The sequence below is a fragment of the Diabrotica virgifera genome, chromosome 7 (assembly GCF_917563875.1).
Source record: "Diabrotica virgifera virgifera chromosome 7, PGI_DIABVI_V3a".
Lineage (NCBI taxonomy): Eukaryota > Metazoa > Arthropoda > Insecta > Coleoptera > Chrysomelidae > Diabrotica > Diabrotica virgifera.
This window is the reverse complement of record NC_065449.1, coordinates 8,099,154-8,112,592: the sequence shown is the minus strand read 5'-3', so window position 1 is coordinate 8,112,592 and position 13,439 is coordinate 8,099,154. Positions and strand designations below refer to the sequence as shown.

At 33.9% G+C, this 13,439-nt stretch overlaps 1 protein-coding gene across 1 annotated transcript in view; it reads left to right on the top strand.

Annotated features, from left to right (window-relative positions):
• Nucleotides 1-11,703, top strand: part of LOC114339938 (beta-glucuronidase) — a 36,892-nt gene extending 25,189 nt beyond the window's left edge. The window contains exons 7-11 of the mRNA XM_028290627.2: nt 4,815-4,958; nt 5,473-5,557; nt 5,629-5,805; nt 7,401-7,539; nt 11,490-11,703. Of these exons, the coding sequence (XP_028146428.1) occupies nt 4,815-4,958; nt 5,473-5,557; nt 5,629-5,805; nt 7,401-7,539; nt 11,490-11,647 (703 nt within the window). The 3' untranslated portion in view covers nt 11,648-11,703. The remainder of the gene's footprint in view (nt 1-4,814; nt 4,959-5,472; nt 5,558-5,628; nt 5,806-7,400; nt 7,540-11,489) is intronic.
• The last annotated feature ends 1,736 nt before the right edge of the window (nt 11,704-13,439 follow it).

Below are 13,439 nucleotides of genomic sequence, written 5' to 3'. Positions count from 1 at the left end.
ACCTTTCAAATGAGCTATCACACAACCCCTACTCTCATTTAAAAAAATCATCGATTACGTCATCACGCTCAGATGGATGACGTCACTAGTATTATATATATGCCAAAAAGTCCTAATTTAAAAATAAAAATCGACCTGTCTGAAGATTGCTCTTGAAATTTGCCAATTCTCGAGATAATGAATTTATGCCAACTCAAACGTCCTCACTTATACTACAGTGAAGCGTCCGCTTGATTAGCAATTAAAAAACAAAGGGGTTTCCGATATTGTATTGCAAAAAACTCTTTGGGATTTCATCAATCAATGTTTAAAGAATATCTACCTACCTTGGCAACTTTGAGATTTTTAGATAAATATCCGATTTGGGGTTAAAAATGGTCGATTTCGCAATTTTCAAAATTTTCAATCGCTTATATAACAAAAACTATTAACTTAAGAGAAAAATCACCAAAGACCTTTTCTGTTTGGAATGATTAAAAAAACTTAAAAAAAATTTGTTCGATGCAAAAAAAATAAATTTAGGAAAAACCCCTAATCTTTCCCCTCGCCTGGCAAGGTCTTATGCTCTTCAGAATCGCCTGTCATTTTACACATTTCTTTTAAATGACTTACTCAAACACATACTTAAATTTAAACCTTACAGGAGAAAGTTTATTTTACCCCCTAAATTTGCACTTTTCGATTCACCTGGTAGATACACGTGCACCGCTGAGGCCTGCCAGGTCATGGTTTTTAGCTTTGGTGTGCTATGAATTATCACTCTACAAATTTCTAGCTTTACAGGACGACCGTTAGTCAAAAGGTTCACTAGCTCTTAGACTATTAGTAGTATACCTGACTAGTTTAGTCACCTGCGCTGCGACTACTAGACGTAATGTGAATGTGTAGTTTTTTATGAACGATTTGTTCCAGGAATAATTTACGTAGCAAAACAAGTTAAAAAATGGTCTTTTGGTAGTTTTTTTGCTATTGGATTTTTGTAGGTACAATAGGTAGATTTCTAGCGATATTAAAGGGCAGTAAAAGTTTGATTCAAAAATATATCGTCTTAGGCAGGCCGCACATCAACGAAACATGAAACGTAAATCACGTTTCATGGATATAAAACACTGCTAAACAAATATACGTCCGGCCATTTATGAAACTTTCCGAAAATAAAAATGTGTTATGAGCATGAATCACACTCGTTCATTGGTAGACGGACTTCAAGATTTGTTTAGCCGTGTTTAATTTTCATTAAACGTGTTTTACGTTTCATGTTTCATGTTTTTCGTTTCGTGTTTCTTTGGTGTGCGGCTTGCCTTAGACTACAAAATTATATTGTTTTGATAAATTTGAGTTTCAATAAAATGTTTATATTGTTTTATTTTGATCTAATGCAAACTAACACGTTTGCCATAATCGTAAGTTTTATATTTGTTTCTTCTAGATTATAGACATTTTTTGTGTTGTATTAACTTACTTTTGATCAGCCTCATAAGTATGGTGTACCAATCAATTTAACTATTCTAATTGGGAAATTGTGTACAAATTATAAAAATAGCCCAATCAAATTGTTTACAAATGAGAAAGTTGTATCAAAATAATCATTTATCAATTCGTCTTCTTCTTCTTCTTCTTTAGCATCCTCTTCTTATCCAGTCCTGGACATAGGCGTCACTTTGTGTTTTCCATATTCGCCTTTCTTAAGCTATCTGATACCAGTTTCTTCCTGTCTTTCCTTTAATGTTGTCGATCCATCTTTTTTGAGGTATTCCTATGCCTTATTTATGTGTTCTTGTTCGCGATTATATTATTCTCTTTGTCTATTTCTCTTCACTTTCTCTTGCCACAGGTCCTGCCCATTTCTATTTGGATTTTGTGATAGCTTCAAAAACATCTTTTACTTTGGTTCTTCATCTTAGATCTTGTTTCTCATATGATCTCTTAAGGTTACATTTATCATAAGTCTCTCAATATCTCTTTGAGTCATTCTAAGTCTTTAGAGAGATTGGTAAGTGTCATGACTCCATGCCATAAGTCATGACAGGAAGGATACCTTTAAAGAAAAATTAACTGGAATTTTTAAATCTTTTATAATAAAGACTAGCTTACCTACTGCTATTCAAGTCATTCTAATTCTTTTGGTTATTTGTGCACTTTGATTTTCTATGCTTTGTTTTATTTTATGTCCCAAGTACCTACACATATTCTTCTATATTATCAAATTTCTATCGTCAAGAGTGATATCTACTTCTTCAGCTAAAATTACCTTAGTTTTCTCAATGTTCATTTTTAGCCCTACTCTCTCGGGTGTTTGTTTTAAGTCTGTTAATATTTTTTTGTAGCTTCTGTGCACAAGTGCTTTTTTTCTCCTTTAGCCCATTTCAATCCAACTTTGGACATAAGCCTTTCCCAAATCTTTGTATATCTGTCTGTTCTTGGCTGCGCTTTTTCAGTGAGTTCCTGCAGCTTTTACAATATCGTCCTTCCATCGCATCTGAGGGCTTCATCTTCCTCTTATTCCTATCCTCCAGTTTTGTATTTGAGCATTCCATCTTTTATCTTCCTGTCTCTCATTGTGGCCCGCAAATCTCCACTTTAATCCTGTTATATGTTCAGTTACATTTTTTACTTTTGTTTTCTCTCTTATCCATTTGTTTGATTTTCTGTCTAGCAGTTTTATTCCCAACATGGATCTTTTCATTTTTCTCTGAGTTATTTCTATTTTGTTTATGTTGACCTTTGTTAATGTCCATGTTTCTGAGCCATACATCAGAACAGGAGGATACAATGGTCAAATACCCGGGTTTTTAGGTAATGTTGTATCTTTGTGCTTTTTAGTATCCATCTTAACTTTCCAAATGCTGCCCACGCCAATCTGATTCTTCTTTGTACTTCAGTTGTGTGGTTCTCTTTATTAGCTTTGATTATTTGACCCAGGTATATACAGGGTGTCCGGCAACTCTACCGACAAATGAAGACAGGAGATTTCTCAGATAATTTTAAGACAATTTAACCCAATTCACCTAGTCCGAAAATGTTTCCTAAGGGAGCTAGAGCTCTTTGAAGATGGCGCCATGTAATTCGTTTTTCTTAAATACCTCCAGAACGCTTCTATTTAGAAAAACAAAAATTTGTATATGTTTTTACTTTCCATAAATGAATCGATTCCATCTATTGCGAATTTCTAGTACCGGTCATAGGCGTCCGTTTTGGGTACGGCAACGGTTATTTTATCGCATAACTTTTTTTGTCTTTAACTTTTAAGAAGTTTTGATACTGGATTATTAAATTGTGAGGTATTCTAGTTCTAAAAGGTACTCTTACTTCAAGTCAGTAGGATACACCGTTTTCTAGAAAAATCGATTTAAAAGTTTTTAGTTTTGGGAATTTAAAAAAAAAATAAAAAGAAACGATGTATTTTACCAACTTAAAGCAAGAGTAACTTTTAGTACTCGAATATCTCATAATTGAATAATCTAATGTCAAAAATAATTAACAATTAAAGACAATAAAGTTATGCTATAAAATAACTGTTGACCTACCCAAAACGGACGCCTATGACCGGTACTAGAAATTCGCCATTAATTAAATCGATTAATCTCTGGAATGTAAATAAATGTACCAGTTTTCATCTTTCTAAATAGTTTTTTTTAATCTTTTTTTTTAAATTCAAAGAACGAAAAATTTTCAAATCGATTTTTCTAGAAAACGGTGTATTCTATCGACTTATACTAAAAGTACCTTTTAGTACTAGAACACCTCGCAATTTAATAATTCAGAGTAAAAAAAAATGCTTAAAAATTAAAGACAAAAAAGTTAGGCGATAAAATAACCGTTGCCCTACCCAAAACGGACGCCTATGACCGGTACTAGAAAGTCGCAATGGATGGAATCGATTCATTTCTAGAAAGTAAATACGCATACCAATTTTCGTTTTTCTAAATAGAAGCGTTCTGGAGGTATTTAAGAAAAATTAATTACATGACGCCATCTTCAAAGAGCTCTAGCTCCCTTGGGCAGCATTTTCGGACTAGGTGAATTGGGTTAAATTGTCTTAAAATTATCTGAGAAATCTCCTGTCTTCGTTTGTCGGTAGAGTTTCTGGACACCCTGTATATTCGACAACCTCAATATTTACGTTATTTATATTTATTCTGTCATTTATATTTGACATTATTTTTGTTTTACTCATATTCATTTTGAATCCTATCTTCTCTGATTCTTATGCTAGTTGAGTCAGCATTGTCTAGTTCTTCTTGGTTGGTTGTAATAAGAACAACATAATTGCAATAATTGAGGTGATTGAATTTCTTTCGGTTTATGTTGCTACCCATGTCTTTCCATTCCAGTTCTTCCTGAGCTAAGGTGAAGAGTTTTGGGGATATTACATCTTCTTGTCTTACGCCTCTACGGATTGCTATGGGATTAGTTTTGTTTGTTTTATTTTCCCATTCGACTGTCTTAGTCGCTGTTTTATAGATGTTATGTAAGAGTTGCCTGTACCTGGAGTCTATTGTGTTGTTATTTACAGCTTTTTCTATCGCCCATAACTCGACCCTATCGAACGCTTTTTCATAGGGTACAAAAGCAATTGATAGAGAAAGCAAACGAATACAACCTAGATTTATGTTTGGCTTTTGTAGATTTTAGCTTTGGTAGACACAAGCTAGTTATCGCAAGTGATCCAAATCGAAGCATTTAAGAATTATTTAAGAATAAAACACTAACAAGTTTTGTCTTTACCAATTCCACAAAATTTATTACAATTAATTTGCACTGCAGCTGTTTCAGAGTGCCTTTCTCAAGTGAGAGTTATTTTTGGTTTGCAGAAACTTCAATTCGGACTTGTTGGAAAATCATAAAAGGTCTTTAACGGAGCTTTTCAGCCGGGACAAGAATCGGCCTAGCGTGGTAATGTGGTCCATTGCAAATGAGCCAAGAACACAACTACCAGAGTCTGAAGATTATTACAGGTAGGTGTATACATTATTATTATAAAGCACTACTTGAATATTTTGGAGTTTATTATTTTTTTCGTACTTATAGAGATAGCAGGAATAGAGCGCCTCACGCTGGCCTGCTTCAATCGGGGTAGGATTTCGTGTGGGAGTCCTTGTATCCAGGATTCCCACATGATAAGCACTTTGCTGATACAGAGCCCATATAGCGCATCAGAGTGCTAGTTTTCACCCGAATGTCATTCTCAAGCGGTGTGCAAGTCTTTCAGGCTCGGTTAAACAGTATAGCTATGAGTATTTCAAGCTATCTATTTTAATGAAAGACAGTTTAAGATTTAATTTAGTTTTAGATACCACCACCATCAATTTAAGTATGCATATTTCGTTCTGTTGAATTCCTCACAGCAGCCCGGGTTGTGAAAGTGGTATACTTTAGTGGCTGCTAAAGTAGATGGCTTGATCTTGATAGATTGAATTTTCTAGTAATAAGAACAAAAGAAACATCTTTAATCCAATGTTGTATTTTCAGACATATTTCTGCACATATCAAATCCTTCGATCAAACTAGACCCATAACAATAGCCAATATCTATGGATTTGATGTAGATCACTCTGTAAGTACTAATTTTAACTGCTAGCACTTAATTTTAATTTTATAATTATTTAGTAATTGTTTATATTTTAGGGACAATTCTTGGACATTTTAGGGGTAAATAAATATTCAGCTTGGTATGAATATGCAGGCGACTTAGAAACCATTGTATCAGGAATGACGAGTCAGGCTGAAGGATGGCATAAAAAGCACAACAAACCTGTTTTTGTTACTGAGTATGGAGCAGATGCGATGGAGGGTTTACATATTGTAAGTATCTAACATCAAATGTTTTAGCAAAATAAATATTTACAGATTTATGACACTGTAGTATTAGCGGAAACAGAAAACCAACTAAAAATATTGATGAACATACTATCAGAAGAAAGTCACAGGGTGGGCTTGGACATTAACTTTTCCAAAACCAAAATCATGGTATTCCACAAAAACCCCATGAACAAATTACACCCAACATACAAATTGTAACGCGGTCGTTGCGTTGTTGCTCCAAGGTAACTAAATCAGTCGAAGAAAAGAGTTCGCTTTTTAAGACATTTTTAGTTGGAATCAAAACATACAAAAGAAAAGATAATTAACTTTAATTACTCGTTAATTTCGTTAATAAAATATATTTATAATCTACGCATCGAGCTTTCTGTTCGGGCCGATGTGACGATATTTTGTACATGAATGAATGATTTTGACGATCGCGTGAAATAGGAATTGCTTTTATTAATACGACATGAATGTATAAGGAAAGGGAAGAAAGGGAATCCTGCTCAGCTCGCCAGATGAAAAGATATATTAGGGATATACGATTACCACTCGTATAAGGATAGGTAAAAAGATAGGTAAGAGGAAAACTGTCGGATTCGCTCAGCTCGCCAAAACGACAGCGGAAAATGGTCGGGAACTACTACCTACATAAACTCACCTCTTGTACTTCGCTGTTGTTTATTATTCTTCGATCAACGCTCCAAGAATAATAATCAACTAGGCTTTTCGTTCCGTCTTTTATATCGTCCAAGACGGTACAAAAACACGTTTTACTTAATTCATTGGCGTACTTTAAACGATAAAATTATATTATTGTCACAAAATAATGGTATAAATACTATCAAGGTTCAGAGTTCCCAAAGCTTCATATACCTGGGCAGGGAGCTAAATAGTCAGCAAGACCAATCAAAAGAAATTGGAAGACGTATTGAAATAGCCAGGTCTGGTTTCATGAACAGTCAGAATAAGATTAAGAACACTAAAGTGTTATGTGTGGTCTCTATTACTATATGGCTGTGAGACCTAGACATTACAACCGTATGACGTCAACAAAATGAATTAATTCGAAATGTGGATGTACCGCCGAATGCTAAAAATAAGCTGGACCAGCAGAACTAAGAATGAAGAAGTACTGGAAATAATGAACACACGTCCTTATCTGATCAATATAACCAAATTATGAAAGACGTCATATCTAGGACACAATGCACCATAGAGAATTTGAGCAGCTCCGGGTAATATTAGAAGGCAAAATCGAAGGTAAGAGGGTATAGGAAGAAAGAAAAAATCCTGGCTCGGAAACATCAGAGATTGGACCCATAAAACAGGGAGTGACTTAATTCATCAAGCCCAGAGCAGAGAGAAATTTGCCATATTGATCGCAACCTCAATAAAGAAGACACTTAGGAGGAGGAGCACAGATCTATGGAACAGATCTAAAAGTATATGACATTTCTATCACTTAAAATTTTCTTATACCTGAAGACTACCACTTCAACCACCTTCTAAAAGTTTTATATATTATTTTGTGTTTTCAAAACAGATCACAAACATTTTAAAAGTAGTAGCTATTCATTCGCACTTTTTAGCTTCCAGATTATCTATGGTCTGAAGAGTATCAAGTAAAGCTCATGTCTGAATTTTTTAAAGCTTTTGATCAACTCAGAGACCAAGGATGGTTCATTGGAGAAATGATATGGAACTTTGCCGATTTTAAAACTGCTAATGGTAAGTTGTAATCACCTATAAAATATTACATCGTCTCGCTTGTTTTATATAAAATATCTGATGCCAAACCTTGTCAAAGATCAAATTGATAATAAGTATTGTCTATTGACATTCTACAAATTCTGCAAGCTTCTCCTTAAAAGGAAATAATTCATCAAACACTATTACCACTTTCAATTTTTTTTTAATTTCAGTTATCAAAAATCCCTTTTCAGCTATCCGTAAAAGATCAGCTCTTTTCAAAAGCTCAGAATCAGCTCCTTTTCTTCCATTCTCCAACTAGCATGTATCTTTTCATATTCCACTTCTTCTTCTTCTGCCTTCCCCATTACTGAAGGTTGGCTATAACTACAGTAAATTGCTCTCTATCTTGAGCTGATATTAGTATCGAAGGTTCCACTTCAACATTTTAGTCTTTCGGTCCTTTTCCTAGACGAAAAGCAGTGGCGGCTCGTGACCTCAGTATGCGGGTAGGCTACACATATACTTCGGGTAGGCGACAAAAAATATCCTACAGTTTGTAATACATTTTGAGCCGTCTTGCAATACTAAATGTAATCTATGAGCGCAACAATGTGTAAAAATTGCTTTTGGAGCATCTACTTTAATTTTTGATTGTAATCCGTTTAAAGAGCCAGCCATTACACTTGCACCATCGTAAAATTGAGCAATTAATTTATTTTTGTAATCATATGGCTCAAGCACGTTTGAAATTAAACTATATAGAGCGTTTGCAGATCTATTATCGCTAACATCAAAAAACCCTAAAAATCTTTCTGTTACCTGACCAACTTTGTTAACAAAACGGATTGTTAAAGTACACTGTGATTTTTCGGTTATATCAGTAGTATCGTCAGCTTGTATAGAAAAAAATTGACTTTCATTAATTTCTGTTGAAATTTCATTTTTTACGTAATCGGCAAGACAATCTATTAAATCATTTTGTATTGTTTTTGACAAACCCGTGAACACCCCTTCTATTTTTTAACATGATCCTGGATTTCCTGATGGCGTTTAACTACTAAATTAAAAATTTCTTTAAAATTACCCATGTTTGAAGAATTATGGCTCTCATCACGACCGCGAAATGTAAGTTCTTGTTTTGCTAAAAGAATTGTAACATCAATTTCTTCAACTTCTTCATTCTTTTTCAACTTCTTCATTATATATCTTATTAGATAGAGAAATATGTCCAGCGAAAGCACTGTCAGTAGTTTGTTTATTTTTTCTAACCGTTTTAAATCTAAGGAATTGTTTAAATGTTCTTTCGAAGATTCATGTTCTTTACACTAGCTGATAAATTTTTCAAATCTGAATATCCCTGACTCACCCAAACATTTTGCTTCAAATTTGAGAGCAACAGACAAGGCCAACAGAAAAGTGAATTTTTAAAATAACTTCCGCTTAGCCATTTATGATTTTCATACCATATTGTTTTAAATGATCTCGAAAATGGTTGATTGTCTTTTGTCTTATCTGTGGATAAAATTGTTAAATTTTGTAAAGTCCGGCCCATTGAAATAATTACTAATCTTTCTTGATTTTGGCGTCTTGAAAAAGGCGTCTCGATCAAACTGCATATTACATCGTTTAAAATATTCATATTCGATGACTAAAGTTTTTCCACCAATAACACTAACACACCTACGTTTCAACAACGTCAAATATTACTTATTTTATTTATGTATCAAATAATAATTTATTATTCGAATAAATTGATAAGTTAACAATTAACCTCGCTTTAAATTTTTAATTATCTATATAATCTAATAACACATTATTCAGTTTTCATAAACAAATTTAAATTGTCCTACCTAGTTTTATTCAATACTTAACCTACTAATAACAGCCAAAATCAAAAAACAATTATTTTAAAACAGTTTCACAAGACACAAGAGAAGCAACTGATAAAATTTTGTAGGTCCGGCTATAAGACTCTGTGCCTATCCGCCCGTTTAAAATCGTAGAATACGGTCGCTAGCAGGTCTGCTCGCGTAAACAGAGAGAGATCGCACGTCAATTCGGTGTTGGCGTCGTTCTATTTCAGGCTACGTTCCCGAGTGCCTGACCAAGGAGAATATAGAATCTATACAGTACTACTGATACTACAAGGAGCGTACAATAATTATAACCACGGAGAAAATTTTTTTGGATATTTTTAAAAATAATTTGGATAATTTTTGCTATTTTATTGTAGATATTGTGTCAAAATTTATAAATTACAATTTTGAAATAAGTAATTTATATTAATAATTTATATTATTGTACTACATTTGAAGAGGGTAGGCGGCGCCTACCTTGCCTACCCCGAAGGGCCGCCCCTGACGAAAAGAAGGCAAATACGTGGCTAGGGTCCTTTATTTGCTTTCTTCTATATTCGTCGTCTCTTGTGCTTATATTATATTGTAAAAGCCGGAGATACAGGATGCAGCCAGAAAGTAGTTTCTTAACGAAAACCTTGGATTTAAAATATTGTTTATTATATTTTTAGTTCAATTATTCTAATTGTATAAAGGTAGTAAACTTTATATCTAGGGCTTTTCGTCTTCCTCGTATTACGAGAGATGTCGCTGTTTTGCGTATCAAAAGGTGGAAACATTGCATCGCGATGTTTTCCCTTCAATAAGCAGGATTGCTGATTTTTGTTTCAGAGTTGTGACTGGCTAGCTTCACTGAGGATGCATAGATGCTGAATTAGCTATATGGAGATGGTGGTCTAACTCTGAATCAGCCTTTATCTTTTTCATCTTTACTCAGATTTGAGTATGTACCTGAAACTGTCTTTCGGTCATTTTCCTAGACGAAAATAAGGTAAATACGTGGCTAGTGTCCTTTATTTGCTTTCTTCTATATTCGTCGTCTCTTGCGCTTTCTCAGTTGCTCAGTGCTCAGTTTCTTAACGAAAAGTCTTGAATTTAAAATATTGTTTATTATATTTTTATTTCAATTATTCTAATTGTATAAAAGTAGTACACTTTGTATCTAGGGCTTTTCGTATTACGAGAGATGTCGCTGTTTTGCGTCTCAAAAGGTGGAAACATTGCATCGCGATAGGCAGGATTGTTGATTTTTGTTTCAGAGTTGTAACTGCATAGCTTCACTGAGGATGCATAGATGCTGAAATAGCTATATGGAGATGTTGGTCCAACTCTGAATCAAATAAAAACAAAACCTGCCTTTATCTTTATCCTATCCTTCTACATTCTACTTTTAATCAATTATATTACAGATAATGAAAGTCAACAAAGAAAATCAAACTGCCAAAATTACCAGAAGAATAAAGTTAGCGTGGGCAGGATTTGGAATATTGAGTTGGATCTTGAAAAACACTAAAATAGAACAATATTTGAAAACCGGAGTTTACGATCAGTGTATCCTCCCTATACTCACGTATGGTTCACACACATGGACACTCACCAAGGCCAATATGTATAAAATAGTAAAGGCACCAAGAGCGATGGAAAGATCAACGCTTGGAGTGAGGTATAGACAAAAATCATACAAATGGATTAGAAGTAAAACCAAAGTAAAAGACACAGCAGAACATGCTGCCAAACTAAAATGGAGCTTCGCAGGACACAATGCCCTACTGAAAGATAAAAGATGGAACCACAAAATACAACAATTGAGACCATGGTTAAGAAGGAGAAGTAGAGGAAGGCCACAAAAGAGATGGGCTGATGACATTAAGAAGATTTCAGGACACAACTGGCAGCAAGTGGCGGAAAATAGAAACACTGGATTGAATTGGGGAGTCCTATGTTAAAGTTGGATAACTTAAGGTTAAAGAAGAAGAAGAAGAAGACGAATTACAGTATTGTCGCTGTCTCAAAATCTTATTTTTGTCGAAATCTGCAACAACTAAACTATGCAAAATTTACGATTTCTATTCTGAACACAATTTCTCTTAAATTTGTTCGTTTGTTTTAAATTTGTGTTCCTCTTTTCAGACATAAGAAGAGTAGGAGGAAACAAGAAAGGTATGTTCACACGCCAAAGGCAGCCCAAAAATAGTGCACACTTTTTAAGAAAGAGGTATTGGCTGTTGGCTAATAAACTGGATAATATCACAGCGCCTACTGATTTGGAAAACTATGTTATTGAATAGTATATAATAATAAAGACTTTGTAATTTTATTTTTGGAACTAAAGTACATTCTTTAATTTTGTGTTTGTAATTTAAAACCTTTAGAAGAAATATCTCGAAATAAAATCACCAGATATGAAGATACAGCTAATAATTTAGTACGGGCATGTAAACAAAGTACGTAAAAAATGGCAACCAAAATGGAGTGACCACTTTCCATAGAGATATGAATCCGCCACTGAGCAAGCAGAATTGCTTATAAGAAGAAGAAGAAGAAGAAGAAGAAGAAGAAGAAGAAGAAGAAGAAGAAGAAGAAGAAGAAGAAGAAGAAGAAGAAGAATTTTCCAGTTAAATATAGTTAGTTAAAGCATCTTGTGCTTCACCGGGTGAGATAAAGTTGCATATTGTCGCCAATCCTTTTAATGCCTACTCGGAAGTGGTCCTGAAAAAAGCTCTCAAGGGTGAAACAGCTGGAATAAAGGTAAATGGAGTTCACATTAACAACGTTAGCTATGCGGATGGCACTGCTAGCTTAGCCAAAAGTATTGAAAATCTTCTTCGGGGACTGGTGACCATAGCCGAGCAAGGAAAAAATACGGATACAACGAACGTCAAGGAGACAAAATTTATGAGAATATCGAAAACTCATAGGGACAACGAGAATCTTAAAACAAAAAGAAGTAATGTCGAACGAGTGGACAAATGTGCATCTGACGTAATACTTGACGACGTTATATTATCAAAATTATCAGTAGTAATTACACATTACACGAGAGCTCTAAAATTATCGATTTGTATCCCGAGTGACACTTTGACAGTTTTAATTTTGAAATTATGTCAAAGTGTCACGAGGGCAAAAGAAATCGATAATTCGAGTTCGAGAGTAACTCGGTACGATTATTTCATGAATAAAAGTGTTTTTATAAACCATTTTAACTAATACTTTATTGATATCTTTGCCTGAATATTTGCTAAACCTGTTTCTTGTTGTTCTCAGTGACAAGTTGTAAAACATTAATTGTCATTAATGTCACTGAATGTATTTTTGTGTACCAACGAAGGGCATCTGACGTAAAATACTTGACGACGGGAAGTTATCCAAAAATTATCGGGTATAATATCACAAGAAATAAGTGAGAATAAATTGAAAATAATGCGACAGTTTTTCGAAAATTTGTTGTCTGGCAATAGACACGAGAGTCCGCAGGGCTCGAGTGGCTATTGCCCAATGACAACAAATTTGAGTAAAAATGAAGCATTATTTTCTTATTTATTCTTACTGTCCTGTGATATTCGTAAGATTATTTTTTAATGCGTATATTATGGATATTTTCTTAAATGTGACAGTTGTCAAAACTAGAAAACTGGTTGCCATTAAACAGAAACAATCTACTTAAAAAAATTCTATCGGTAATTTTCTACAGTAGATAATTCTCAGTATTAATTGCACAAGAGCTCTAAAATTATTGAATTTTTCCCGAGTGACAGTTTGACAGTTTTAATTTCACGAGCCGAAGGCGAGTGAAATTATGTCAAAGTATCACGAGGGCAAAAATTCTATATTAATTTTAGAGATCGAGTGCAATTTGTTGCGATTATTTCATGAATAAAACTGTTCAAAACCAAAATTTTATTGTAATTTATTTATGTAAGTACAAATTAGTACAATTAAACACACAGTTGTTATAAATATTTTACGGTTGAAAGTCATCACTTTTATAATTTTTAAAACATTAATTGTCATTAATGTCACTGAATGTATTTTTTCATAGCAACGAAGGGCATCTGACGTAATATACTTGACGGGAAATTA